The 25,945-nt window shown below is 40.7% G+C and overlaps 1 protein-coding gene across 2 annotated transcripts in view; it reads left to right on the plus strand.

Annotated features, from left to right (window-relative positions):
- The window catches only part of CCDC127 (coiled-coil domain containing 127), a 79,825-nt gene extending 56,866 nt beyond the window's left edge, over window positions 1-22,959 (plus strand). For both annotated transcript variants that reach the window (XM_089654545.1, XM_089654546.1), the window contains exon 3: window positions 22,144-22,959. In XM_089654545.1, the coding sequence (XP_089510671.1) occupies window positions 22,144-22,814 (671 nt within the window). In that variant the 3' untranslated portion in view covers window positions 22,815-22,959. The remainder of the gene's footprint in view (window positions 1-22,143) is intronic.
- Window positions 22,960-25,945: the final 2,986 nt, after the last annotated feature.

Below are 25,945 nucleotides of genomic sequence, written 5' to 3' on the forward strand. Positions count from 1 at the left end.
GAAGGTAGAAGTCACCCTCAAATGTGAAGTAATTATGTTCCAGACAGAATTTAGTGGCTACGAGCACGAAGTTGATTTGTTCGGTGTTGAGGTAGGGGTCTTCCATTAGGAAATGAGATACAGCTCGCAGGCCTACATTATGGGGAATGGATGCATAGTGGGAGCAGACGTCTAAGGAAACCCAGATGTAGGAGGGTTCCCATGTGTAGGGTTTTAAGATATCCAGCTCAGGATGATGTGCATTGTTAGTTTTCCACCACACATAGCGTTTTGTTTTTAGGCCTGCCCATTGTTGTGGCCATCTCCATTGTCTTACAAAGCTTTACAAGCATTTGCTATGTTTGTGAGTATGTTTTCGTCCTTTTCACTTTTTAAATAAGCCTCGGATAATGCACTAGGTGTTTGTGCCACATGTTTGCTCTTTTCCAGGTGGGAAAGAGATTTTGAAAGCACTAAAGACAGGGGTCACAGATCTGGACCACACTGGCTTCTTTTTCAGTTAATATCCTTGCCATGGAATTAAAAACGGTCATGAAGTGGTACCTGGTTCCATCCTGTCTGGCGCATCTTCACCCTTCTGCCACCGACACCTATTCAGGGAATGTGCCATTCTGGGAGATGCTTACCACATTTGGTGGACCTATGCTTTCCCGGTTCTGGACAAAAGCCCTAAACGCCTACAAACATTATTAACCTGTTCTTTCCCAAGGGACCCGTGGAATTTCTTGCCTTACTAAATACCAATTTAAGCTGGCAACGTATGTGTTACTGGCAGCTAAACAAACAGTTCATACAGTGCCTTGAAAAAGTATTTATACCCCTTTCCACATTTTGTCATGTTACAATCAAAAACATATATGTATTTTATTGGGATTTTATTTGATAGACCAAAACAAAGTGGCGCATAATTGTGAAGTGGAAAGAAGATGCTAAATATTTTTCAAAATATCTTACAAATAAATATCTAGAAAGTGTGTTGGGCACACTTTACTCTGATCCCCCTGACTAAAATCTAGTGGAACCAATTGTCTTCAGAAGTCACTTAATTAGAAAAAAGGGCCCATCTGTGTGTAATTTAATCTCAGTATAAATACAGCTGTTCTGTGAAGCTCTCAGAGGTTTGTTAGAGAACATTATTGAATAAACAGCATCATGAAGGCCAAGGAACACACCAGACAGGTCAGTGATAAAGTCATGGAGAAGTTTAAAGCAGGGTTAGGTTATAAACCAATATCTCATGACCATCTCATGAAGCACTGTTCAACCCATCATCTGAAAATGGAAAGAGTATAGTACAACTGCAAACCTACCAAGACATGGCCATGCACCTAAACTAACAGGCCGGGAAATAAGAGCATTAATCAGAGAAGCAGCCAAGAGGGCCATGGTAACTCTGAAGGAGCTGCAGAGATCCACAGGTCAGGTGGGAGAATCTGTCCATGGGATAACTATTAGTCATCCACGCCACAAATCTGGCCTTTATGGAAGAGTGGCAAGAAGAAAGCCATTGTTGAAAAAAAGCCATAAGAATTCTAATTTGCAGTTTGCGACAAGCCATGTGGGGGACACAGCAAACATGTGAAAGAAGGTGCTCTGGTCAGTTGAGACCAAAATTGAACATTTTGGCCTAAAAACAAAACGCTATGTGTGGCGGAAAACTAACAATGCACATCATCCCGAACACACTATCCCCTCCGTGAAACATGGTGGTGGCAGCATCATGTTATGGTGATACTTTTCTTCAGCAGGATCAGGGAAGCTGGTCAGAGTTGATAGAAAGATGGATTGAGCCAAATACAGGGCAATCTTAGAAGAAAACCTATTAGAGTCTGCAAAAGAATTGAGACTGGGGTGGAGGTTCACCTTCCAGCTGGACAACAACCCTAAACATACAGCCAGAGCTACAATGGAATGGCTTAGATCAAAGCATATTCACATGTGTCAGAATGGCCCAAAGTCCAGACCTAAATCCAATTGAGAATCTGTGGCAAGACTTGAAAATTGTTGTTCACAGACACTCTCCATCCATCCCGACAGAGCTTGAGCTATTTTTCAAAGAAGAATGGGCAAAAATGTCACTCTCTAAATGTGCAAAGCTGGTAGAGAAATCTCCCCAAAAGTCTTGCAGCTGTAATTGCAGCACGGAATGTGGTTCTACAAAGTATTGACTCGGGGGATGAATACAAATGCACACCACACTTTTCAGATATTTATTTGTAAAAAAATTTGAAAACCATTTATCATTTTCCTTCTACTTCACAATTATGTGCCACTTTGTGTTGGTCTATCGCATAAAATCCCAATAAAATATATTTATGTTTCTGGTTGCAACATGACAAAATGTGGGACATTTCAAGGAGTATGAATACTTTTTCAAGGCACTGTACCTTTTGCATAAGTTAGTCATAAGTTAGTTTTTTTAACATGTATTTTGGCTCATTTTCTTAACCCACGTTTTTGTGTGCATTCTGGAAATTCATGCAAAATGTGTTTGCAGTGCCATTAATTGTTAATGGAACCCCGGAAGTGGCTAGCAGGTGTGCATTTTTCCAAAATGCACATAAAAACCACATCAAAATGCACTTTAAAAAGCACCAAAATATGCATTCAAAGAAGCACCAAAATGTGCGTTACAAAATGACAAAAATGTCAAAACACATATTAATAAAAGTGCATATGTGTATTAAAAAAGTGCCACAATGCATTTAAACATTTAAAAAGCTCCAGGGGGGCTGTGTCCAGGTTTAGGTGAGCTAAGCTCTGAGGTCCGTGCTGACCATGTAACCCTGCCTGCACTCAGAGAAGAATCCAGGGGAATTAATCTATTGGCATTGGAGGTCTAAGACAACTGCCTGCAATCCATCCCAGAATGATTTGTAGGGATACATTGCCCCACTGGCCATGCTATTACCTGCTCCCACTGTACCAGAGACCATCTCCCACTAAGATGGCCGCAAAGAAGTTTCAGGCAACGCTCATGTCATAAAGCCCTTCAGTCTTGGGTGAAAATCTGTCTCCCCCACAATTGCCTCTGCATGGCCGCCTGTATCCTTGCAAGTGGGGTTGGCTGAGCATACAGACTCTGCTTTGGCAGTTTCAACCCAGGAGCTTCAATCCATGGTAAGAGCCCTCCTTACTAAAACTGATATGAATAACTGGGCAGCAGAGAATAAGAAGGCTTTTAGGCTGGAAGTGGACACTATCAAGCAGCAGATATTGGGCATAGCAACTACAGCAGAGCCACCTCAATGCAACCAGGAGAAACAATGTCAGATTATGTGGTATTCCTGAGGCTATTTCTAAATCTAAAGACTACAGCCTCAGCAATTCTGAATAAGGGGAGAGACCTTCGGACGAGCCTATTGGATTGGGTGCATAGAGTTGCAGGACTCAGCAATCCCTCTGCCACCCACACGCGTATTGTGCAGAGTACACAATTTTCGTATCATGGTAAATGGGTCAAGTAGAATATGAGTTCAGGTTACTCCTGTCCAATCTATCAAGGGCTAAAGTTGCTATGCTGAGAGGATTGAAACCTCTCCTGGATCTGAATCGGGCCCAGGGGGCGCTATACAGCTGGGATCATCTTGTCCTCTTTAAGTTGTTCACCCCGGATCAAATGCCAGCCCTTTTTACTTTCCTAGGTACTGAGCCACTGTCTGTGCCCAGTTGGCTGCACCTTCTTGAGGAGAATGAGATACAACCAAGAAAAATGGGCTTATTAAAAATATGAGGAACTATCCTATGCATGTCGTATTTGAAGACTGCAAGTTCCGATTCACTGAGAATCTGCTGGTGGGATGCCTGTGTGTAATTGTCAGTAACAGAACCCATAAGTGGAACTGTTTATCAATGAATGATGAACAAACTCTTAAAGTTATTTTTGCCTTATATACAATACAGGAAATAATGTTAAATTACACTGCAGCTCCATGATGCTCATATTTGAGGGCCTCAGTGCCTAGGTGGTCTTTACTATGTAAACTACATCCGGGATGGGGGGGGGGGGGAGATATATGTTTTCTTTTTTTCTTTGATAAGTCATATATAACCACTAAGTGTGGTATATTATTCTAGCACATTTTTAAGTGACTGCATAGGTAGATACACATAGCTACCTCAAACAAAATTATATATTTTTTTTTTTTGTTTTTTTCATATATATGACATTTTTGGGAAGTAATCTAATAATATATACATGTGCATATATTTTTTTTTTTTTTTTTAATGCATCAATGTTGCATTATTAACCACTTGCCTACCAGCCATAGTAGATATAATGCGGCAGGGAGGCACCGCTGCGCATATGGGCAGCATAGTGGCACTTCCACCTGGCCTCCGTGGGTTCCTCCAGGTACTCCAGTTTCTTCCAACACTCCAAAGACATGCTGGTAGATAATTGTATCCTGTCTAAATTGGCTCAAGTATGTATATGTATGAATGGGAGTTAGGGACCTTAGATTGTACACCCTTGAGGGTTAGGGACTGATGTGAATGTACAATATATATGTAAAGCGCTGCGTAAATTGATGGCACTATATAAGTACCTGAAATAAATAAAATAAATAATATCATGTATATACATGATTTTGCATTTCGGGTAGGGGGTGCGCAAGTCCGTCCTACCCACGCTTGCATTGTTTTCAATGCAGCTCTCCTCCCTGTCAGTTTGGGCACACTGATCTGGATGGATGAGCTCAGCCTTCTGGATCAGTGTGCTTACAGTGAAGCAACCCCCCCGCCCCCTAGTAAAACACTCCCATCACACAGTTAACCCTTTGATTGCCTTCTAATGTTAACCCCTTCCTCCCCTGTGCCATTAGTACAGAGGCCGTGTTTTTTTTTTGCATTGATCACTGTATTTGTGTCACTGGGGATGTCAGTGACCCCAAGTCAGTTCCCCCCCAGTGTCAGAATGTCTGCCGCAGTCCCTCCATAAGTCGCTGATCGCCACCATAAGTCGCTGATCGCCGCCATTATTAGTATAAAAACAAAATTCCAGTATATTCACCGCCATTTGTAGATGCTATAACTTTCACGTAAACCAATTAATTAACACGTATTGGGATTTTTTTTTTTAGTAAACACGTCGCAGAATACATTTTGGCCTAAATTCATGACAAAATTTGATTTTTACATTTTTTTACTGGACATGTTTTATAGCAAAAAGTCCAAAATATTGTTGTTTTTTTTCAAAATTGTCAGGCTTTTTTTTTAATAGTGCAAAAAATAAAAAGCGCACAGGCAATCAAATACCACCAAAAGAAAGCTCCATTTGTGTAGAAAAAAAGGATGTAAATTGAATTTTGATGTAGCATTGCATTATCACACGATTGTCAGTTAAAGTAACGCAGAGCTGTAATACAAACCGCTTCTGAAATACGGCTAAAGGGCAGCATGGGTGTGCAAAATCACACACACACACATATATATATATATATATATATATAGTGGGGTTAGCTCAGGTGGGGGATCTCCTTCCCTGGGACAAAGGTAGACCGCACAGCAGGCTTTCGTCAAAATCCGACTGGTTGTCAGTTTTATTAAAAAGGTTTGCAAGAAATATCAAAATAAACAAAACATCAAAATAAACCCTTGCCATCAAGGCACTAACTAAACAGAAGATGATTCCTCTCTCAGAGGTGAAGGGCTTCTCCCTGTCACCAAAACAAAATAACAGCAAACCTTTTCTTGTAGGTATAGTCCATACACACAGCTCTCTCAGAATACCTCTCTGAGTCCCAGGCCACGAGCAACTCCTTGCTCCAGCCCTGTCTTATTTATACCACCTGCTGGTGGTCATCAGTGGAGTCCAAACTCTGGTCCGGAACCACCTCTGCCATTGTGGCCCCGAAAACCCGGAGTGGACTCCACCTTACACCTCACAGTATGACGTCATGCGAGGTGACACATATCGTCCATCCATCACTTTGCCGTTCATACGGTCACATATCCCCCCCCCCCTCTGCTCAAGCCCCTGCGGCTGAGCAACTGTTCCAACCAGGCAATGGACCCGGGAGAGGGCATCTACATTACTTTGCAGTTTCCCCGCTCTGTGTTCCACTGTGAATTTGAACACTTGTAGCGCGAGAAACCACCTTGTCACTCGACTGTTTTTCTCCTTATTATCACACATCCATTTGAGCGGGGCATGATCAGTAACCAACTTGAACGGTCTTCCTAACAGGTAATATTTCAGGGCCTCCAAGGCCCATTTGATGGCCAAACATTCCTTCTCCACAATGGCATAGTTTCTCTCATGTTTGTTGAGCTTTCTACTTAGGTAGACCACAGGGTGCTCCTCCCCTTTTCTGATTTGGGACAGGACAGCACCTAGTCCCACATCAGAGGCATCAGTCTGTACCACAAACTCTGTTGTGAAATCTGGGGTCACAAGCACAGGTTGAGCACAGAGAGCTTGTTTCAGCCTTTGAAATGCGGTCTCCGCCTCAGGATTCCACTTAATCATGACCGGCCCCCTACCTTTTGTCAGATCTGTCAGTGGGGCTGCAATGGTGGCAAAATTGGGGATAAACCGCCTGTAGTATCCTGTGGTCCCAAGAAATGCCCGGACTTGCTTTTTATTTACAGGTTGGGGCCACTTTTGAATTGCCTCAATTTTATTGATCTGAGGCCTAATGAGACCTCGACCAATGATGTAGCCAAGATATTTGGCCTCCTCTAAGCCTATGGCACACTTTCTGGGGTTGGCGGTAAGACCTGCTTCCCTCAGCGAATCTATGACCGCTTGCAAGCGGGACAAATGAGATTCCCAGTCTGGACTGTGGATAACGACATCGTCCAAATAGGCAGCTGCATATTGGCGATGTGGTCTCAATGTCTTGTCCATCATCCTTTGGAATGATACAGGAGCCCCATGCAAACCAAACGGCATCCGCTTATACTGAAAGGACCCCTCGGGGGTAGAGAATGCCGTCTTTTCTTTTGCAGCTTCCGTTAAAGGAATCTGCCAATAGCCTTTGGTTAAATCTAAGGTGGTTACGTACCGAGCCGTTCCCAACCTGTCAATGAGCTCATCCACCCGAGGCATCGGGTACGCATCAAATTTAGACACACTGTTCAGTTTTCTGAAATCATTACAGAAACGAATAGTTCCATCGGGTTTTGGGACCAACACTATGGGACTCGACCACTCACTGTGAGATTCCTCAATCACTCCCAACTCTAACATGTCCTTTATTTCCTTTGCCACCGCTTCCCGTCTGGCCTCGGGTATTCTATAAGGCTTGACATTTACGCGGACCCCGGGCTGGGTAACTATGTCATGCTGTATGACCATCGTCAGTCCAGGTAGGTGGGAGAAGAAATCTCCATTTTTCCTCACAAACTCCGTAACATCATTTTGTTGGGCTACTGATAAGGTTTCCGTTATAGGTACCTGAGGGGCCGCGGGAACCACGTCCTTTTGGGGGCTTGGTACTGCCAACAAACTTTCCCTGTCTTTCCAAGGTTTTAAGAGATTAACATGATAGATTTGTTCGGGTTTCCTTTTTCCTGGCTGGTAAACTTTATAATTTACTTCCCCCACTTTCTCCCTAATTTCAAAGGGACCTTGCCACTTTGCGAGGAATTTACTTTCCACGGTGGGGACTAGCACCAGCACTCTATCCCCAGGGTTGAAGGTACGGATCCTGGCACCCCGGTTATAAACCCTTCTCTGAACCTCCTGGGCTTGCTCCATGTTTTCCCGAACAAGTGGCATGACAGCTGCGATTCTATCCTGTATCTGTGAGATATGCTCGATGACACTTCTATAGGGCGTGGACTCTGTCTCCCAGGTTTCTTTTGCAACATCTAGCAATCCCCTGGGATGTCTACCATACAGTAATTCAAAAGGTGAATATCCTGTAGATGCCTGAGGTACTTCCCGTATAGCGAACATGAGATATGGTAGCAAAAAATCCCAATTTCTCCCATCTTTGTCCACCACCTTTTTTAACATATTCTTAAGGGTCTTGTTAAACCTTTCCACAAGCCCATCAGTTTGGGGGTGGTAGACCAAGGTACGGAGATGGGAGATTTTAAACAATTTGCATAACTCTTTCATAACTCTAGACATAAATGGCGTGCCCTGATCCGTTAATATCTCCTTTGGAATACCTACACGACTAAACACCCGGACAAGCTCTTTGGCGATATTTTTAGCGGAGGTATTACGCAAGGGGATGGCTTCAGGATACCGGGTGGCATAGTCAAGTATAACCAGTATGTGCTGATGGCCCCGGGCAGACTTTACTACTGGACCCACTAGGTCCATGCCCACTCTTTCAAACGGTACTTCAATTATGGGTAGAGGTACTAGCGGACTGCGAAAATGGGGTGAGGGCGCAGAATATTGACATTCCGGGCATGACTCACAATGCGCTTTGACGTCTCCATGTAAGCCTGGCCAGAAGAATCTCTGGGTTATTCTCTCCTTTGTTTTCTCTACACCCAGGTGTCCACCCATTATATGCCCATGGGCTAAATCCAGTACCATCCGGCGAAAGGGTTTGGGGACCACTAACTGTTCTACCACCTCCTCCCCTTGCTTTACCACTTGATACAGCAAGTTATTGTTAAGAGCCATGTAGGGAAAAGACACCGCTACATCATTTTCCACTGGTTCCCCATCAATCATTTTAATGTTTTCACGGGCTCTATTAAGTGTGGAATCTTTCAGTTGTTCCGTACAAAAATCCTCTTTTCTGACCTCTAGGTCAGGCACCACATTCTGTCCACTCTCACTAGAGCCAGCGATCATCTCTTGTTCTATATCCTCAATGTCTGGGGTTGGATCCAACTCCTCCTGCTCCCCATCCATTACAGAGAAAGGGAAAAGATCTACGCCTTCCTCGGACACACCCACCGTTTCCACTTCCACTCGGCAGTCAAAGGGGTCAGGAGTGAGTTCAGGAGTTTCCGGCGTTTCCCCTGCAGGGGGAGCTCGGTCTTCCTGCCTCCCCTCCTTATCCCATAACTTCCAGAAATGGGGAAAATCTCTCCCCACTATGGCTTCATGAAGCAGAGAGGGCACCACCCCCACAGAATGGGTCACAGGGCCCCAGGGAGTATCAATCTCCACCAGAGCAGTCTGGTAATTACGTGCATCACCATGAATACAAATAACCCCAATCGTGCTAGGGTGTAAGCTTGCAGGGTTTACCAAATCACTTTTAACCAAGGTCACAACACTACCCGAGTCTAGCAGAGCAGTTACTGGCTTTTCATCAATGGCAATCACACACATTTGCTTTTCCATGCGTTTCTGACATGCTGCAGTACATACCACCTGTGCAAAAAGAGACATGCGTTTTCCTAAATAAGCATTTTCACATTGCATAGGTTCATCATTTAAAGGACAGTTTGCAGCAATATGACCCAACGCATGACACCGATAACATTTGATATGTTCAGTACCTAAACCTCTGAATGGCTTTGGGGACCTTCCTGACCTATTTGGCCAGTCTCTAGGTCCTAAGCCTACAGTCTCATTATCTGACACAATAGTCTTATCATTTTTTTCTGAGCCTTTGGCCCATGGAACAGTCTTACAGGATCTTCCGGATAGTTTTCCACCCCTAGTGACATTGGGGTACGGCCCAGGTGAATGAAAAAAGTCCTCAGCGGCTGCAGATCTCTCCACCAGGTCCACCAGCTCGTTTGCAGATTTAGGGTCTCCACGGCCGACCCACTTCCTCAAAGTGGCAGGGAGTGCACGCAAATATTGGTCCATGACCACACGCTCCACAATCTGAGGGCCTGACAATACCTCTGGCTGGAGCCACTTTTTGGAGAGATGTATCAAATCGAACATCTGAGATCTGGGTGGTTTGTCAGCCCTGTAATGCCACTGATGCACCCGCTGAGCCCGGACTGCAATGGTGACGCCCAGGCGTGCAAGGACCTCAGCCTTCAGTTTCTCATAGTCCTGGGCATCCCCTGGTTCCAGGTCATAATAGGCTTTTTGGGATTCACCCGTCAGAAATGGTGCAAGCAGTCCTGCCCATTGCTCCTTTTTCCATCCTTCCCGAACAGCAACCCTTTCAAAAGTTGTGAGGTAGGCCTCCACATCATCCGGGTTAGCTCAGGTGGGGGATCTCCTTCCCTGGGACAAAGGTAGACCGCACAGCAGGCTTTCGTCAAAATCCGACTGGTTGTCAGTTTTATTAAAAAGGTTTGCAAGAAATATCAAAATAAACAAAACATCAAAATAAACCCTTGCCATCCAGGCACTAACTAAACAGAAGATGATTCCTCTCTTAGAGGTGAAGGGCTTCTCCCTGTCACCAAAACAAAATAACAGCAAACCTTTTCTTGTAGGTATAGTCCATACACACAGCTCTCTCAGAATACCTCTCTGAGTCCCAGGCCACGAGCAACTCCTTGATCCAGCCCTGTCTTATTTATACCACCTGCTGGTGGTCATCAGTGGAGTCCAAACTCTGGTCCGGAACCACCTCTGCCATTGTGGCCCCGAAAACCCGGAGTGGACTCCACCTTACACCTCACAGTATGACCTCATGCGAGGTGACACATATCGTCCATCCATCACTTTGCCGTTCATACTGTCACAATATATATATACTTGATTCGCACTCCCATGGTTTTCACGCCCCTCCCAGATAGTGCCAGATTGCCCGTCTACTGACCAGTAATCACATTTAACCCCTTGATTGCCAGGAACATGATCATACACAATAAACCTCCATTGCTAGTATAGTGTATGAACGGATCAATATCTTTAATCAAATCAGCACTATACCAGCGTTCACATTAGTATAGTGTCCCCAAAAATGCAGCGTTAGCAGGATCAGCCCCGGCACCTGTGTTTAGCCCCTACACTTACCCCCCCCCTTCTCCCCCAGCAAGTGCAGTGTCAGTAGGTCACTGTCACTTGATACATTGCACACAAAATCGCAGTGTTCACAGAACAAGTATTGTGGAAGTGGAAAAACCCAGATACTCCTGCGCCTAGGGATGAACTCTGTCATAGGGACCACACAACGAAAATCTTGGAATATGCACGCCTTGCCGCCCTCAAAGAGCTGAGGAGTCCAAAAGTACTAATACAGAAAAACAAAAAAGAGGGTGCACCGGCCCTGTGCATTACCTTTAAAAGTATGTTTATTAAATATAAAAAAAAGGTATTCTACTCACAATAGTAAATAAATATAAGGCACATCATGAAGGGACCCCTCTGTTCAATTCTCACTGCGTTTCTGTCTTATAATGAGAATGATGGACATCCAAAAGGCTAAAGCGTTTCAAGGACTAGCCTCTTCCTCAGAGCCACTTCCTAGATGTCTGTCCCTCTTCTATATATGCTCACTAATGAATGTACAATGGTTACATAAGGGCCGTCCTATGGACTCACAGGGGCGGAGAGTAATAAAATGGGAGGTGCTGACATGGTAAATACAATAAGATGAAATTGAAGATATATCACATCAAAACCACATAAAAAAAACATATAAAAAAGTGCAAACATCTCTATCTGAATAGATAAATGCAACCAATAAATAAATAAATGTATAAATACACATCCATAATATATAGTAGGCATAAATGGCCATAGCTGATTCAGATGTTTATGTATATTCAATTAATTAAATGTGGCAACTATTATATAGATAGTAAATAATTATGGCATTGTAGTATTTAGGTATAGATACTAGCAGTATTAATAGCAATGGTAATAATGTAAAACTAAGATGATATGATATAATATAATGATTGTGTGTGTGAATGGGTATGCGTTTCAAAAGGAGGAAGGAAGAACCTCCCCCTGTGTAATATCATGTCCATACATGATATTACACAGGGGGAGGTTCTTCCTTCCTCCTTTTGAAACGCCCAGGGGCATGCGCTCCAGCAGGAGCCTGGAAATCCATGAGGAGAAGTAAAAAGACTGGCCCTGCTGCTCATGGGGCAGGTCCAAAGTGCATATCACCAAAGGCCAATGAGAGCCTAAGATTGTGACCTCTCCTGTGTGTGGAGGGGCGGGCACAACCGGCTCTCACGAACAGTCGGCAAAACGTACAGACAGCAGGGAGGGCGCGCCTGCCTTTACAGAAACACATGGGGGGGGAAGGAGGAGGTGGGCCAAAAGGAAATTATTGGCAACTAGCCACCGAGAAACTGTCAGATGTAACAGTGTCTCTGGACCCTCGCCCACAGACAAAAATATGTGATATAAGAATATCTATAACGCAGTATAAGTCTATAAAAATAGATACATTATATGTATTTCTCTCATGGAATGTTGATGACTGATTACATAGAATACATAAAAATAATGGTGTAGCGCTATTTGTACACTCTTTGCGGCTACTCGGGTATGATGGCGCCACCTGTATAGTATTTAGGAGCAGAGTCCTTATAATCTGTGTGATCAGGACAAGATCTCTAAAAAACGCTAGTGCCTCCACTCAATTGGGGCTTGTCGATAACAAGTGAAATTCCAACTGAGAAATATATCGTCCACATAGATAGTAATCCACACAGCATTGTATATGAAAGTCCATGTGTCAGGAATGGACTTGCCAATAGTGGTGGGACTCACCTGCCTTGTGGGCTGCAGTACCAGGGCTGGCCAGCGGGTGCTCTCAACAACCAGAGGTTTACTTCGGCAATTAGCCATCACCTGCGGCTGATTGCAGGTGGTGTATTTAAGGGATGGCCAGACCTGCAGTCTGTGCCTTGGTGTGTGTTTTTCCATGGGCCCCTGTACCTTGTAACGGGCATTCCTGTTCCTGCCTGACTTGTTGCCGACCCTGCCTGATCCTGACCTCTGCTGGCTTCTCCTGTTTGATCCCTGGCTTGTGACCCTGACCATTCTCTCCGCCTGCTCCTCCTGTACCTACCTGTCCGATAGTTATCGACCCGGCCTGCCTGACTACGTTGTGCTCTATATGTGTATGTACCTGTGTATCTTTATCAGTTTAGGTTTGGGTTTGTTTCACCTTGTTGTATGTATTTGTGTTAGTTTGGGGTTTGGTGCACTGCATTTATGTTTGTATTGTTAGTCTTAATAAATTGTCTTATTTATACCATATCTGAAGCTTGTGTTTCCCTGTGTCAGTCCACACACTTCTGGTCACACCCGCATCCCTGACACCATGTATTGAAGAAATCACATTCAGTGAACCATCCAACGTAAAGTATCTTCTAAATAGGAACATTAAAGCATTAACTGTCTTTTTTGCATGTCCCAGTGAGGGGAGGTTACAGTCTGAGCTCTCAGGAAAACCACACTTTCTTCTCTTTTCACAAGTGCTCTCTCTCATGACCTCATCCTCAGTGCCCAGAGAGCATAGCAGCCATATTGGAAAAGGGCAAAACAAACACTGCATAATAGAAGTATACACTGGAAAATGGGCAAAGAAATTATCACATCGCTACAAAAGGAATTGGAAAATTGGAGATATAAAAAAATTATATATAAATAAATGTATGAGAACATACATACATGAAACCATATCATGAATTAATAAAATACAATAAATTAAATAAAAATGTGAGATATATGGGGCACAGACTAATAACTAAAATATATACTATAAAAACTGTATGTATGTATATATATATATATATATATATATATATATATACATATACACACACATCAAAAATTGGAAAAAGCAAAAACATGCGTTAAAAATATCTTTAAGCATACATTGGGAAATGATCATGTGTCCACAGAGGGGAGAATTGGAATTGACACAATGGAGGGGAAGGAGAAGAAAAAAAAAAACACTAAAAGGGGAAAGGACTGGAAAAAGCGAAAGGAAAAGGAGGTGACAAATGGAGCTCTATGGGGTATGCATGTAGATGATATTGGGGAATCTATGGATAACTCCATGTATTTCTATTTGGTTGTTTTTTTTTTTTTTCTTCTCCTGAGCCTCCATTGTGTCAATTCCATTCTCCCCTCTTTCTTCTTTCTTTCTTTTCTTTTTCTCACTCTGTCATTTTCTTTCTTTTTCTTCTCTCTCTTTCTTTCTCTCTTTTTCTCACTCTTTCTTTTCCTCACTTTCTCTTCTGTCTCTTTCTTTCTCTTTCATTCTTTCTCTTCTCTCTTTCTCTTCTTTCTTTTTCTTTTTCTCTTTCTTTCTTCCTTCTTTACTTCTTTCCTTTCTTTCTTTTTTTACACTCTTCTCTCTCTTTCTTTGCTTCCCTCCTTCCGTCCTTTCTTTCTTTTTATTTCCCTTTTTCTCTCTCTCCCTACTTCTTTCCCTCTTTCTTTTCCTCTTTTAAATATCTCTTTCTCTCTCTCCTTTTTCTCTCCTTTCTTTCTTTCATTCTTTTTCCTTCTCTCTCTCCCTCTGTCTTCTGTATCCCTCCTTTCTTTCTCTCTCTTTTTCTTTCTTTCTTTCTTTCATTTATTTCCCTCCTTCCTTTCTTTCCCTTCTTACCCTCTTTTCCTCTTTCCCTCTTTTGCTCTTTCCCTCCCTCTATACGTCTGTTTCTTTCTCTCTTTCTTCTTTTTCTCTCCTTTCTTTTTTTCCCTCTCTCCTTCTTTCTTTCCCTCCTTCCTTTCTCTTTCTTTCTTTCTTTTCCTCCCCCCTTTCTTTCCCTCCTTTCTTTATTTCCCTCCTTCCTTTCTTTCCCTCCTTTCCCACTTTCACTCTTTCCCTCCTTCTATACGTCTGTTTCTTTCTCTCTCTCTTTCTCGTTTTTCTCTCCTTTCTTTCTTTTCTTCTCTCTCTCCCTCTATTTCCTGTATCCTTCCTTCTCTCTCTCTCTCTCTTTATTTTCCTCCTTCCTCTCTCTTTCTTTCTTTTCCTCCTTTCTTTTTAAATATCTCTTTTTCTCTCTCTCTCTTTTTTCTCTCCTTTCTTTCCCGCCATCCTTTCTCTTTCTTTCCTTTCTTCCTTTCCCTCCTTCCTTTCTTTCTTTTTCTTTCCCTTTTTCTCTCCTTCCCTTTTTCTTTCCCTCTTTCTTTTCGTCTTCCTTTCTTTTTAAATATCTCCTCCCTCTCTCTCTCTCTCTTTCTTTTCTCTTCTTTCTTTCCCTCCTTCCTTTTTCTCTTTCCCTCCTTCCTTTCTTTCCCTTTCTTTCTTTCTTTCCTTTTCTTTCTTTCTTTTTCTCTTTCTTTCTTTCCTTTTCTCTTTCTTTATTTCTTTCCTTTCTTTCCCTTCTTTCTTTCTTTCTTTCTCTTTTTCTTTCCTTTCCTCCTTCTTTCCCTCTTTCTTTTCCTCCTTTCTTTTTCAATGTCTTTTTTTTTCTGTCTCTTGTTTTTCTTTCCTTTTTCTCCCTCCTTCCTTTCTCTCTTTCCCTCCTTCATTTCTTTCCCTTCTATCCTCCTTTCCCTTCTTACCCATTTTCTCTCTTTCCCTCCTATATGTCTGTTTCTTTCTCTTTCTCCGTTTTCTCTCCTTTCTTTCTTTCATTATTTTTTCCTTCTCTCTCTCCCTCTGTCTCCTGTATCCCTCCTTCCTTGTATCTTTCCATACTTCCTTTCTTTCTCTTCTCTCTTTCTATCTTTCTTTCTTTCCTTATTCCTTTCCTTCTTTCTTTCTCTCTCTTTATTTCTATTTTTCTTTCTCTTCTCTCTTCATTTCTCTTTTCATTTCTCTTCTCTTCTTTATTTTCTTTCAATTCTCTCTTTATTTCTTTTTCTCTTTCTTTCTTTTTTCTCCCTCTCTCCCCCGCTTTCCTTCTTTTTTTCTCTCTCTTTTTCTCTTTCTTTCTTTTTCTTTCTTTTCCTCCTTTTTTTAAAAAAAAAAATCTTTATCCCCCCCCTTTTTCTCTTCTTTCTTTCCCTCCTTCCTTTCTTTCTCTTTCTTTCCTCTCTTTCTCTTCTCTCATTTTACTTTCTTTTTTTTACTCTCTTCTTTCTTTTTTTCTCTTCTTTCTTTCTTTCTCTCTTCTCTTTCTTTTTTTCTCTTCTCTCTTTCTCTTCTTTCTTTCTCTTCTATCTTTCCTCTCTTTTTTCTCTCTTTCTATCTTTCTTTCTCTTTCTTTTTTTCTTTCTTTCTTTATCTTCTTTCTTTCTTACATTCTTTCTTTCTGTTCTTTCTTTCTCTACTTACCCTCTTTCGCTCTTTCCCTTCTTTCCCTCTTTCGCTCTTTCCTTCCTTCTATATGTCTGTTTCTTTCTTTCTCTCTCTCTCTTTCTCCTTTTTCTCTCCCTTCTTTCTTTCATTCTTTCTTTCCTTCTCTCTCTCCCTCTGTCTCCTGTATCCCTCCTTCCTTCTTTCTCTCTTTTTCTCTCTCTCCTTTTCTCTCCTTTTTTTCTCCTTTCTTTCCCTCCTCACTTTCTCGATTTCCCTCCTTCCTTTCTTTACCTTCTCCCTTTCTTTCCCTCCTTTCTTTCTTTATTTCCCTCCTTCCTTTCTTTCTTTCCCTTCTTACCCTCTTTCGCTCTTCCCTTCTTTCCCTCCTTCTATATGTCTGTTTCTTTCTCTCTCTTTTTCTCCTTTTTCTCTCTCTCCCCCTCTATCTCCTGTATCCCTTCTTTCTTTCTCTCTTTCTTTCCCTCCTTCCTCTCTTTCTTTCTTTTCCTCCTCCCTTTCTTTCCCTCCTTTCTTTATTTCCCTCCTTCCTTTCCTTCTTTCCCTCTTTCGCTCTTTCCCTTCTTTCCCTCCTTCTATATGTCTGTTTCATTCTCTCTATCTCCTGTATCCCTCCTTCCTTATTTCTTTCTTTCTCTTCCCTTTATTTCTTTTCTTTCTTTCCCTCCTTCCTCTCTCTTTTTCTTTCTTTTCATCCTTTCTTTTTAAATATCTCTTTCTCTCTCTCTCTCTCTCTCTCTCTCTCTCTCTCCTTTTTCTCTCTCCTTTTTCTCTCTCCTTTTTCTCTCTCCTTTCTTTCCCGCCCTCCTTTCTTCCTTCCTCTTTCCTCCTCTTTCATTTTTTTACTCTCTTCTCTCTCTCTTCTTTCTTTCCTTTCTCTTTCTTTCTTTCCCTCCTTCCTTCCCCTCTTTCTTTTCCTCCTTTCTTTTTAAATATCTCTTTTTTTTCTCTCTCTCCTTTTTCTTTCCTTTCTTTCCTTCTTTCTTTTCTCTTTCTTTCTCTCCTTTTTTCTCTTTCTTTCCTTTCTTTCCCACCTTCCTCTTTCTTTTGTTACTCTTCTTTCTTTCTCTCTTTTTAAATATCTCTCTCTCTCTCTAATTTTTCTCTTCTTTCTTTCCCTCTTTCCTTTCTCTTTCTTTCTCTCCTTTCTTTCTCTCTTTCTTTCTCTTTCTTTCTTTCTTTTCCTCCTCCCTTTCTTTCCCTCCTTTCTTTATTTCCCTCCTTTCTTTATTTCCCTCCTTCCTTTCCTTCTTTCCCTCCTTCTATAAGTCTGTTTCATTCTCTCTCTCTATCTCCTGTATCCCTCCTTCCTTATTTCTTTCTTTCTTTGCTCTTTCTTTCTTTCCCTCCTTCCTCTCTCTTTTTCTTTCTTTTCATCCTTTCTTTTTAAATATCTCTTTCTCTCTCTCTCTCTCCTTTTTATCTCCTTTCTTTCCCGCCCTCCTTTCTTTCTTCCTTTCTCTTTCTTTCCTTCCTTCCGCTTTCCTCTTTCTTTTTTACTCTCTTCTCTCTTCTTTCTTTCATTTCTCTTTCTTTCTTTCCCTCCTTCCTTCCATTTTCTTTCCCTCTTTCTTTTCCTCCTTCTTTCTTTTTAAATATCTCTTTTTTCTCTCTTTCTCCTTTTTCTTTCCTTTCTTTCCTTTCTTTCTTTCCCTCCGTCTTTTTCTCTTTCTTTTCCTCCTTTCTTTTTAAATATCACTTTTTTTACTCTCTCTCTCTTTTCTTTCCCTCCTTCCTTTCTTTCTTTTTCTCCTTCCTTTCTTTCCCTTCTATCCTCCTTTCCCTTCTTACCCTTTTTCTCTCTTTCCCTCCTTCTATACGTCTGTTTCTTTCTCTCTCTCTCTCTCTCTTTCTCCTTTTTCTCTCCTTTCTTATTTCTTTCTTTCCCTTCTTCCTTTTTTTCTTTCTCTTCTCTCTTTCTGTTCTCTCTTTTTATCTTTCTTTCTCTCTCTCACTTTCTTTTTTTTCCTTCTCTTCTCTTTTTCTCTTTCTCTTCTCTCTTTCCTCCCTCTCTTTCTTTCAATTTCCTCTTTCTTTTTTTTACTCTTCTTTCTCTTTCTTTCTCTCTTTTTAAATCTCTCTCTCTCCCTTTTCTCTCCTTTCTTTCCCTCCTTCCTTTCTCTTTCTTTCTCTCCTTTCTTTCTTTCTTTCTGTCTGTCTTTCTCTCCTTTTTTTCCTTCCTTCCTTCCTTCTTTCTTTCCTTCTTTTTCTCTCTCTCTTTATTTCCTTCCCTCCTTCTTTCCCTCTTTCTTTTCCTCCTTTCTTTTTAAATATCACTTCTCTCTCTCCTCTCCTTTTTCTTTCTTCCTTTCTCACTTTCCCTCCTTCCTTTCTCTCTCCTTTCTTTTTCTTTCTTTCTTTTCTCTCCTTCCTTTCTTTCCCTTATATCCTCCTTTCCCTCCTTCTATATGTCTGTTTCTTTCTCCTTTTTCTCTCCTTTTTTTCTTTCATTCTTTTTTCCTTCTCTCTCTCCCTTTGTCTCCTGTATCCCTCCTACCTTGTTTCTTTCCATCCTTCCTTTCTTTCTCTTCTCTCTCTCTTTTTTTCTCTCTCTCACTTTCTTTCTTTCTTTTCTTTCCTTCTCTTCTCTATTTCTCTTTTCTATTTTCTTCTCTCTTTCTTTCTCTTCTCTCTTTCTTTCCTCTCTTTCCTCTTAATTTTTTTTACTCTTCTTTCTCTTTCTTTCTTTTTCTCTCTCTTTCTTTCCTCTCTTTCCCATTTCTTTCTCTTTCTTTCTCTCCTTCTTTCTCTTCTATTTCTTTCTTTCCCTTCCTCCCTTCCTCTCTTTCTTTCTTTCTTTCTCTTTCTTCCTCTGTCTTTCTTTCTCTTCTCTCTTTCTTTCTCCCTCTCACTTTCTTTCTTTTTTTTCCCTTCTCTTCTCTCTTTATTTCTCTTCTCTCTTTCTTTCTTTCCTCTCTTTCTTTCCTCTTCTCTCTTCTTTCTTTCTCTTTCTTTCCTTTTTCTTTTTTTACTCTCTTCTCTTTCTTTTTTTCTCTCTTTTTTTTCTCTTCTTTTTTCTTTCCTTCTTCTTTCCTTCCTTCCTTTCTCTCCTTCTTTCTCTTCTATTTCTTTCTTTCTCTTCTTCCCTTCCTCTCTCTTTCTTTCTCTTTCTTTCTCTCTCTCTTTCTTTCTCTGTTTCTTCCTCTGTCTTTCTTTCTTTCTCTTCTATCTTTCTTTCTCCCTCTCACTTTCTTTTTTTCCCTTCTCTTCTCTCTTTCTTTCTCTTCTCTCTTTCTTTCCTCTCTTTTTTTCCTCTTCTCTCCCTCTTCTTTCTTTCTTTCCGTTTTCTTTTTTTACTCTCTTCTCTTTCTTTTTTTACTCTCTTCTCTTTCTTTTTTTTCTCTCTTTTTTTTCTCTTCTTTTTCTTTCCTTCCTTCCTTTCTCTCTTTCTTTCTCTCTTTCTATGTTTCTTTCTCTTCTCTCATTCCCTTCTTTCTTTTCCTCCCTTTCTTTCTCTTTCTTTCTTCCTTCCTTCCTCTCTGTCTTTCTCTCTTTCTATCTCTTTCTTTCTCTCTTTCTATCTTTCTTTTTCTCTTTCTCACTTTCTTTTTATTCTCTCTCTTCTCTCTTTCTTTCTTTCCTCTCATCTTTTTTTCTCTTCTCTTCTTTTTCTTTCTTTTTTTTTACTCTCTTCTCTTTCTTTTTTTCTCTTCTCTCTTTCGCTTCTTACTTTCTCTTTCTTCTATCTTTCCATCCTTCCTTCCTCTCTTTCTTTTCTTTTTCTCTTTCTTCTATCTTTCCCTCCTTCGTTCTTTCCGTCTGTTTCTTTCTCTTTCTCTCTCTTTCTCCTTTTTCTCTCCTTTCTCTTTTTTCTTTCTTTCTCTCTCTCTTCTCTCTCTCTTTTTATCTTTCTTTCTCTCTCTCACTTTCTTTTTCTTTCCTTCTCTTCTAGAGTTTTTTCTCTTCTCTCTCTTTCCTTTCTTTCTTTCCTCTTTTTCTTTCTTTCCTCTTTCTTTTTTTTCTCTTATTTCTTTACTATTTTTTTACTCTCTTCTCTTTCTTTTTTTCATTCTCTTTCTTTCTCTTCTTTTTCTCTCTCTCTCCATCCTTCCTTCTTTCCTTCCTTTCTTTCTCTCTTTCTATGTTTCTTTCTCTTCCCTTTTTCTCTTTGTTCTTTTTTTTCATTTCTCTTTCTTTCTCTTCATTTCCTTTCTCCTTCTCTCTCTCTCTCTCTCTCTCTCTCTCTTTCCTTCTGTCTTTCCCTTTCTTTCCTTGTCTTTCTTTCCCTTTCTTTCTTGCCTTCTCGCTCTCCTTCCCTTCTCTCTCTCTCCTTCCCTTTCTTTCTTTCTTTCTCTCCCCTTCCTTCATTCTTTCTTTCCTTCTCTCTCCCCTTCCCTCTTTCTTTCTGTCCCTCCCTTTCTTTCCTTCTGTCTTTCTTTCCCTTTCTTTCTTGCCTTCTCGCTCTCCTTCCCTTCTCTCTCCCCTTCCCTCTTTCTTTCTATTTGCCTCTTTCTCCTCTTCTCTTTCTCCCCTTCTCTTTCTTTCCACCTCTCTCTCTCTCCTTCCCTCTTTCTTTCTTTCTTTCTTTCCTTCTCTCTCTCCTTCCCTCTTTCTATCTTTCCCTCTCTCTTTCCTTCCATTTCTTTCCTTCCGTCTCTCCTTCCCTTTCTTTCTTTCCTCCTCGCTTTCCTCCCTTCTCTCTCTCTCTCCTTCCCTCTCTCTTTCTATTTACCCCCCCCCCTCCTTCTCCCTCTCTATCCTTCCCTCTTCCTTTCCTTCTCTCTCTCTCTCTCTCTCCTTCCATCTCTTTTTCTTTCTATCTTCCTCCTTCCATCTTTCTTTCTCTCTCTCCTTCCCTCTCCTCCATCTCCTTCCTTCCTCTCTTTCTCTTCCCCCCTCCCCTCTCTCTCTCTCTCTCTCTCTCTCTCTCTCTCTCTCTCATAAAAGATAGAAATGCACCTTTAAAAGATATAATATTGGGGAATTCTTTTCTTTTTTAGATTTACAAAATAAGACGGGAGTATTTTCTATGTTGGATCAGTGGTGTTACTATCAACTAAGACATTTTGTTACAGTGCTCCCGCAGCCACTAAGGATGGAGAAGGACAAGTATCCATTTGAAAAACTCTTAGTAAGAATACAGTACGAAAACATGTTACTTCTCGTATATATATAAGATTCTTACTGAGTTACCTGAATCTGTCTCTCCACCATTCATGGAAAAGTGGGAAAAGGAGCTTGGAACAAAATTAAATGAACAAGAAATAAAGAAAATATTTAATTTAGCACATGGTGCGGTGGATGTGAATACAGTGGAAATGAACTATGCAAGTTTGGTAGATTGGTAAATGGAAGAAAGAGATTCTGTGGACAGGTGTCTTTTATAAACAAAACAAGTTGTCGTTAGGAGCACCTTCTTAAATTGACAGGACTAATCTGTGTACTACATGAGCACATAGCAAGTCATAGCAAGTCTGTGGGAGCCAAAATTATTGCTTGTTCTTAAAATACTAGTTTTATTCACTGAACTATAACTTTTGTATCAAGTGTAAAATACACCTATGATAAAAATTATAGACCCTTCATTTCTTTGTAGGTGGGCAAACTTAAAAAAACTGCAGGGGATCAAATAATTATATTCCCCACTGTATAATCATGGTCAGGTAAAGAGCTGGGTATCCCTGGAGCAACATATATCTCCTATTCCACTCAAGGCTCTGCTATGGAGAGATCCTTCACCTGTGCTCTGCTCAGGTAAAGGATCATCCTATCCTAGGTACAAAGTACAAACATGACCACTTTTGATGCCTTAAATAGGAAACCCCAGCTTTCCGCCAGGGTTGTCTGATCCCAAACTTCATCAGTTTTTAGAGGTTGGTACGTTACAATTGCAGGATTTTCGAGATTCAAATGGTTGGAAAACCATTAGGGATATATAAGCCATGCTTATACCATCTTTACCGATATGGCATGGGTATAATATGGGTTATTGATCCTTCCCTCTTGCAGTTTTACTGCATCATTTTCATACATCCACATGGCTCATAGTCACATCTGTGATGTTTTTCTGTTTACTTACTTGTACATGTTCTTTATACTTCTCATGCTCTGTTAAATTTATGCAAAACAAAAGACAAATTTGCCTTTAAAAGTAATACGTCTCTAAAATACTTGCTCCCTACAGGATGGATCTGGTCAAAGGAATCTGAAAAACAAATTAGAACAGCTAAACTAGATTATCAACAGAAAGTGAATGATATCCAAAAAGATCTGGAAAAGAAATATCAAGACATTGTTGTTGAAAACCGACATACAGTGGCTCATTTGCAAATAGAGCTTGAAAAAGAAAAGAACCGGACACTAAGTTATCGTAAAGCTCTCATAACTCAAAGTCAAAAATTAGTCGAAGAAAGGAAGCTCCTGGAACATGAGCAAGACAAATTAAAGCAAGAAATCAAAGCAGCTCAAAAGAGTGGAGCAGTTGGAGCTTTGTACACAAGCTACCTTGATAAGGAAAAAGAATGGCAGACAAATGCAAAATGTTTACTTAGTGAATTTGAAGAAGCCCTCAAAGAGAGACAGGGCATTTACTGTAGCTTAGTAGCATCTAGGAAAAAAAGATTAGAAATAGAAAAAAACTTGCTTGTTAAAGCTGCAACCAATCCAGCAGCAGTGGAATTAGAAATGTCAGAAGGCTTGGTAGACATTTTTAAACATGACACTCATTGTGCAGCATTGTTGAACATTAATAAGCATGAAAATGGTAGACTAATGTGGCTATATTTGAAATATTGGGAACTGCTAGTAGACTTTAAAAAATTCAAGAGAGCTGAAGACGCTTTGATAGGGAAGTAGTGTGTATCTATTAAATTTAGACCTTATAGAAAATAAAATGATGTTACCATGTTCTTGTGTAAATTAATACATGTAATCCATTATTTGGAAATTATGACTATTTACGTTAAAGAGATATTAAAATAAATTCCTCCTTTATATCTAAGATGTGATTTATTCTTATTTCAATTGTTTAGCGCCAACCAAACATTAGTAGGAGTAAAACAAGCATAGTTTGTAACAATAGAATTTGGTATAATCTGTCAGAAAACCCACAGTTTGAAATCAGAGTTTAAGCAGTAACGCCCTCTTATTAGACAATGCTTGTTTGACAAACACACTCAATGTGAGCCCTGCTCACTCCAGTTCATGCTTCACCAGACTTGGCAGAAGCTTTTCATAATGTCTAACTAAGCTTTACAATATAGACTCGACCTTGTCCTCCTGGCAAACACCTCCCTCTTTTGTGGCCATTCAAGATTACCTGCGTGAGGCTAACCTACCTGCCCTCACAACTGAATACCAGGAGGTGTTCTTCCAGCCTCTTACAGTAGAAGAATTTGCATTGGCCAGCTGGGAAGGCTGGAAGCAAAAATCCATCCATCCTGGAAGTGAAAATCCATCAGGCCAGGGATGGCCTGATGGATTTTTGCTTCCAGGACCACTTAGCGTCCCACTTTATCATATCCTTCAACGCTATCCTGGATGGGTACAGTATGCCAACAGATATGTTGTGTGCCTCTATTTCTGTAATCCCAAAATCGGGAAAAGATCTATTGTGTTGTCTGACCTACAGTGGGGATCGAAAGTTTGGGCACCCCAGCTAAAAATTTGTATTAATGTGCATAAAGAAGCCAAGGAAAGATGGAAAAATCTCCAAAAGGCATCAAATTACAGATTAGACATTCTTATAATATGTCAACAAAAGTTAGATTTTATTTCCATCATTTACACTTTCAAAATAACAGAAAACAAAAAAATGGTGTCTGCAAAAGTTTGGGCACCCTGCAGAGTTTATATCTTGTACTGCCCCCTTTGGCAAGTATCACAGCTTGTAAACGCTTTTTGTAGCCAGCCAAGAGTCTTTCAATTCTTGTTTGAGGTATCTTTGCCCATTCTTCCTTACAAATGTCTTCCAGTTCTTTGAGATTTCTGGGCTGTCTGTCACGCACTGCTCTTTTAAGGTCTATCCATAGATTTTCAATTATGTTGAGGTCAGGAGATTGTGAAGGCCATGGCAAAACCTTCAGTTTACGCCTCTTGATGTAATCCCCCGTGCATTTCGAGGTGTGTTTAGGATCATTATCCATTTTTAGAAGCCATCCTCTCTTTAACTTCAGCTTTTTCACAGATGGCATCAAGTTACCATCCAAAATTTGCTGAAATTTTATTGAATCCATTTTTCCTTCTACTCGTGAGATGTTCCCTGTGCCACTGGCTGCAACACAACCCCAAAGCATGATTGATCCAACCCCATGCTTAACAGTTGGACAGAGGTTCTTTTCATTAAATTCTGTGCCCCTTCTTCTCCAAACGTACCTTTGCTCATTCCGGCCAAAAAGTTAAATTTTAACCTCATTGGTCCACAGAACTTGTTTCCAAAATGCATCAGGCTTGTCTATATGTTCATTTGCAAAGTTCAAATGATGATTTTTGTGGTGAGGACATAGAAGAGGTTTTCTTCTGATGACTCTTCCATGAAGACCATATTTGTACAAGTATCTCTTTATAGTGGAATAGTGTACCACAACTCCAGTGTCTGCCAGATCTTTCTGGAGGGATCGTGCAGTCAAACGTGGGTTTTGAATTGTTTTTCTCACAATCCTGCGAGCTGTTCTGTCTGATATTTTTCTTGGTCTTCCAGATCTTGCTTTAACTTCCACTGTTCCTGATGACTGCCATTTCTTAATTACATTCCGAACAGAGGATATTGACATCTGAAAACACTTTGCTATCTTCTTATAGCCTTCTCCAGCTTTGTGAGCGTCAACTATTTTCAGTTTCAGTTTTCTAGACAACTGCTTAGAAGAACCCATGGTGGTGATTGTTGGGGCAAGGTCAGATGAGTCTGGGCATTTAAAACCTTTGAGATGGACATAACCTGGTCTTCCCAGATGATGATTGAGAACAATCCATGACACTGACAGGTCTCGGCTTTGCAAAGGAGGCAGTGCATGCTATAAATTCTGCAGGGTGCCCAAACTTTTGCAGACGCCATTTTTTTGTTTTCTGTTATTTTGAAAATGTAAATGATGGAAATAAAATCTAACTTTTGTTGACATATTATAAGAATGTCTAATCTGTAATTTGATGCCTTTTGGAGATTTTTCCATCTTTCCTTGGCTTCTTTATGCACATTAATACAAATTTTTAGCTTGGGTGCCCAAACTTTCGATCCCCACTGTATATCTCTTCTAAATTGTGACATTAAACGCTTTACCAAAATCTTAGCCTCCAGAATTGAATGCCTTACTGCAATGCCTCATTACGACAGACCAGGTTGGTTTCATACAGATGAGGGAGGCAATGGACAATACCATTCGGACATTACATGTTATGGAGAAAGCAAAGAGATCCTGTATCCTACTCCTGTCCACTGACTCTGAAAATGTGTTTGACCAAGTAGATTGGAGACAGTTCCACTCATTGGGATGCTGACATTAATCCTAGCCTGGATCTCGGCTTTATACACTAAACCTACTGAACAGCTCGAGTGAATGGATTCAACTCTCACCACTCTCAACTTTCACAATCTCAAATGGCACTAGGCAGGGCTGCCCCTTTTCACCCATGTTATTTGTTCTCTCCCTGGAGCCTTTCCTTCACCATAAAAACAATAATCCAAATAGTAGAGTTTAGGCAGGCAAATACCAACCAAAATAGAGGCTAACATATATGACCTTTTATTATATATTGGTGATCATTAACAACAATCTGAAGCTTTTAACGTCTCTGTAATCCCATCTCTACTCTATACCTATGCCCCTTTTTCCCATTCAAATGGGCTACTTGTTCGATACAATATTTGTGGATGAAAATTCCCATGAATCTGACATTTTTTCTTTGAATTTTTAGCCCTTTCTGGCAACGTTAACTGCAGACCTTAAAAAATGGGACTCTCATGCTTTCTCTTGGTTTGGCTGCTGTAACAT

The sequence above is a fragment of the Staurois parvus genome, unplaced genomic scaffold, assembly GCF_062004578.1.
Source record: "Staurois parvus isolate SC_StPar_1 unplaced genomic scaffold, SC_StPar_1.0 ptg000775l, whole genome shotgun sequence".
NCBI classification, from domain to species: domain Eukaryota; kingdom Metazoa; phylum Chordata; class Amphibia; order Anura; family Ranidae; genus Staurois; species Staurois parvus.